At 40.4% G+C, this 2,500-nt stretch overlaps 1 protein-coding gene across 1 annotated transcript in view; it reads left to right on the forward strand.

Annotated features, from left to right (window-relative positions):
• corin (corin, serine peptidase) overlaps positions 1-2,500 on the forward strand; it is a 28,758-nt gene that overhangs the window by 9,035 nt on the left and 17,223 nt on the right. The window contains exons 6-8 of the mRNA XM_042713821.1: positions 904-1,088; positions 1,169-1,282; positions 2,447-2,500. The exon at positions 2,447-2,500 is cut by the window's right edge and continues 54 nt beyond it. Coding sequence (XP_042569755.1) covers positions 904-1,088; positions 1,169-1,282; positions 2,447-2,500 — 353 coding nt within the window. The remainder of the gene's footprint in view (positions 1-903; positions 1,089-1,168; positions 1,283-2,446) is intronic.

Here is a 2,500-nt window from a genome sequence, read left to right on the forward strand (position 1 = left end):
GTAATGACTGACCATATCAAAGGCCTTTGAAAGATCGATGTGATGGCACCTGTGGCTTGGCCTTTGTCCAAGGATGAGAACACATCATTTGTGAAATCGGGTTATTTCAGTCAGTGGATTTTTGGTAGTTATCAGCCTACTGATGTGCATGTAAACGTGCTCATTGTCATGAAAGTCAGAAGCACAGAATCTCACTGTGGATTTATAGCATCAAGATTCAGACCGAAACTGATGGAAGTCGAATTTAAAATGTTATTTACAGGTTTAAAATAACAACAGTAGACACTTCTCAACCTCGCTGTCCCTTCACACACACACACACACACACACACACTCATTAAGCAGATGTTTTGTCATAAATGAGCAGTAATACAGATGATAAAAGTGAGCAGCAGTCAGTGCCGGGAAGATTACTTACAAATTGTAGTCCTTTAGTGATTACAGATAATGGAGATTGTAGTTAGTAATATAAACTGTTGGATTACACATATTATCACGTTAAACAATGCTTCATCATTCATGCCCTCAGATCAATGAAGCCTACAATCAATCAGTCCCAAAAAGAAAAACAAAACCTGTGCTGACTGAAAGAACACAAGTTCATGAAAAGACTGAATGCAATACTTTGTAATAATATAGCATAATGAGAGATCTGCAAGCAATTTCTTTAAAGGGCTGCTCATGTTTAAATGGTAAAAATCCTAAAAAAGTGCTCAAATTATCACATTTTTGGGGTAAGTTGTTATACCCTGTCAGTAAGTTTAATTCCATTGTTATAATATTAACTAGTATTTTATAGAGAAGAAAAATCCTCTCCAGGTCACAATGACCCGAACATCAGAAGGGTTAACATTAAGCACTTGTAGTGTTGGAGTGTTTCTAGAGTTTGTTGGTCTGCCGCAGGACTCTGGTTCTGCCCTGTCAGTCGTTCTGTGAAGCGGCTCGTGAGGGATGTGAGCCCGTGCTGCAGATGTTTAACGCGTCCTGGCCGGAGTTCCTGCGCTGCTCTCAGTTCACCAACAACACGGGAACGAACGCCGAAAACACGCCGCTCTGCTACATGCCGCGACACGCCAAAGGAAAGCTCTGTGAGTGCTCGTCCAGTACTGGAATCACGTTTGGAATGGTGACGCTCTGATCACTTGTCTTTTTGTGATTTTGTCTTAAGCTGCGTGTGGAAGAAGCGATCACTTCCTGTGTGCGACCGGAATATGCATCCCCCTGAAACTAGTGTGCAATGGATACAACGACTGTGATGACTGGAGCGACGAGGCCGATTGCAGTAAGTGTGTGCTTCTCATTTTCATAGTTGTGCATCAGATCCAGCCCCATGAAATATAAGAAAAAGGAAGCAAGGAAAGAAAATGAGGATGGAGAAATTGAGTGCATCAGTGCACTTCTCAGCATCACTTTTTGAGTGCCGCTGGTTCCAGAAGTATTTTTCCATTCATTTTTTCCCCATAGGGATTTTAAAAGTCTTCACTTAAGTATTATAATCCATGGACCAAATCAGCCAGCTATGAAGATTTTTAAAATTTTTTTTTCTTTGATTTGAAGCAAAAAAGTGCAACATTTATTGCAAAATATGCATAGTATTTTGAGAGCATGTCATCTGTAGTGCTTCAAGAGAGTGTGTAGAGCTAGAGTGCTTTTCGGCAGGATTTACTCACTGCAACTCCCTGATTGGCTGACTTTTTTTTACAGCATCATGGGTAATGTAGTTTTTCACCAGGGATTCTGCTGTTAAAATGGTTATTTAAAACATATATTGAGAAAATGTGAACAGATGCTTTTAACAGAAGCAAATGCAAATCTTCAGGTCTGTCTTTAAAGGTTTGTAAGTTGTTAAAAATCAATTTCCCTATGGGAAAAAAATAAATGGCATTTTTACTTCCGGAACCTGACTGTTGCACTCTATTTGTATAATAAATTTTTTTGATTTCTCGAGCGTCACTTCAGAGCGTCATCAGCTGCACTCAAGGGATCGGCCCTTATGCTGCTGAGGTTTGGTTATTCATAATAAATATTAATAAAACAAGATGCCCTGTTCAGAAAATGATTAATTTAAACGGCAAGCATAATTAAAATGACTGTGACAGATGAAGGAGAAGAATTTGTACATTATCAGTTTTTTGACAAGAAAAACCGTGTCCTTGCTCAGAGCTCCTCTGAAAGCTTCCTTGTTCCTCTCCTCCTCACGATGCAATTAGAGAATTAAGACGTCCTTCATGATGGCTGAGTTTGATGATATCCGGGTCACGGCTGGAGGACAGAGGAGTGAGGAATGGGGAGCATAAGTTTGAGTATTGAGAAGCACCTGTGCTCACACACAATAAAGCAGGAGCTGATTCCTGGGAGTGCAGTTTGTGTGCCTTGCATCCACACATTAAAGAATCACATGTTCCCTTTCATTCACTGTGGTCCTCTCGCTCTGTCGTTTGTCCAGCTTGTGCGGATGGTCAGTATTTGTGTACTACTGGTCGCTGTATCAGTTCTGATC

This window comes from Cyprinus carpio, chromosome A23, assembly GCF_018340385.1.
Source record: "Cyprinus carpio isolate SPL01 chromosome A23, ASM1834038v1, whole genome shotgun sequence".
Lineage (NCBI taxonomy): Eukaryota > Metazoa > Chordata > Actinopteri > Cypriniformes > Cyprinidae > Cyprinus > Cyprinus carpio.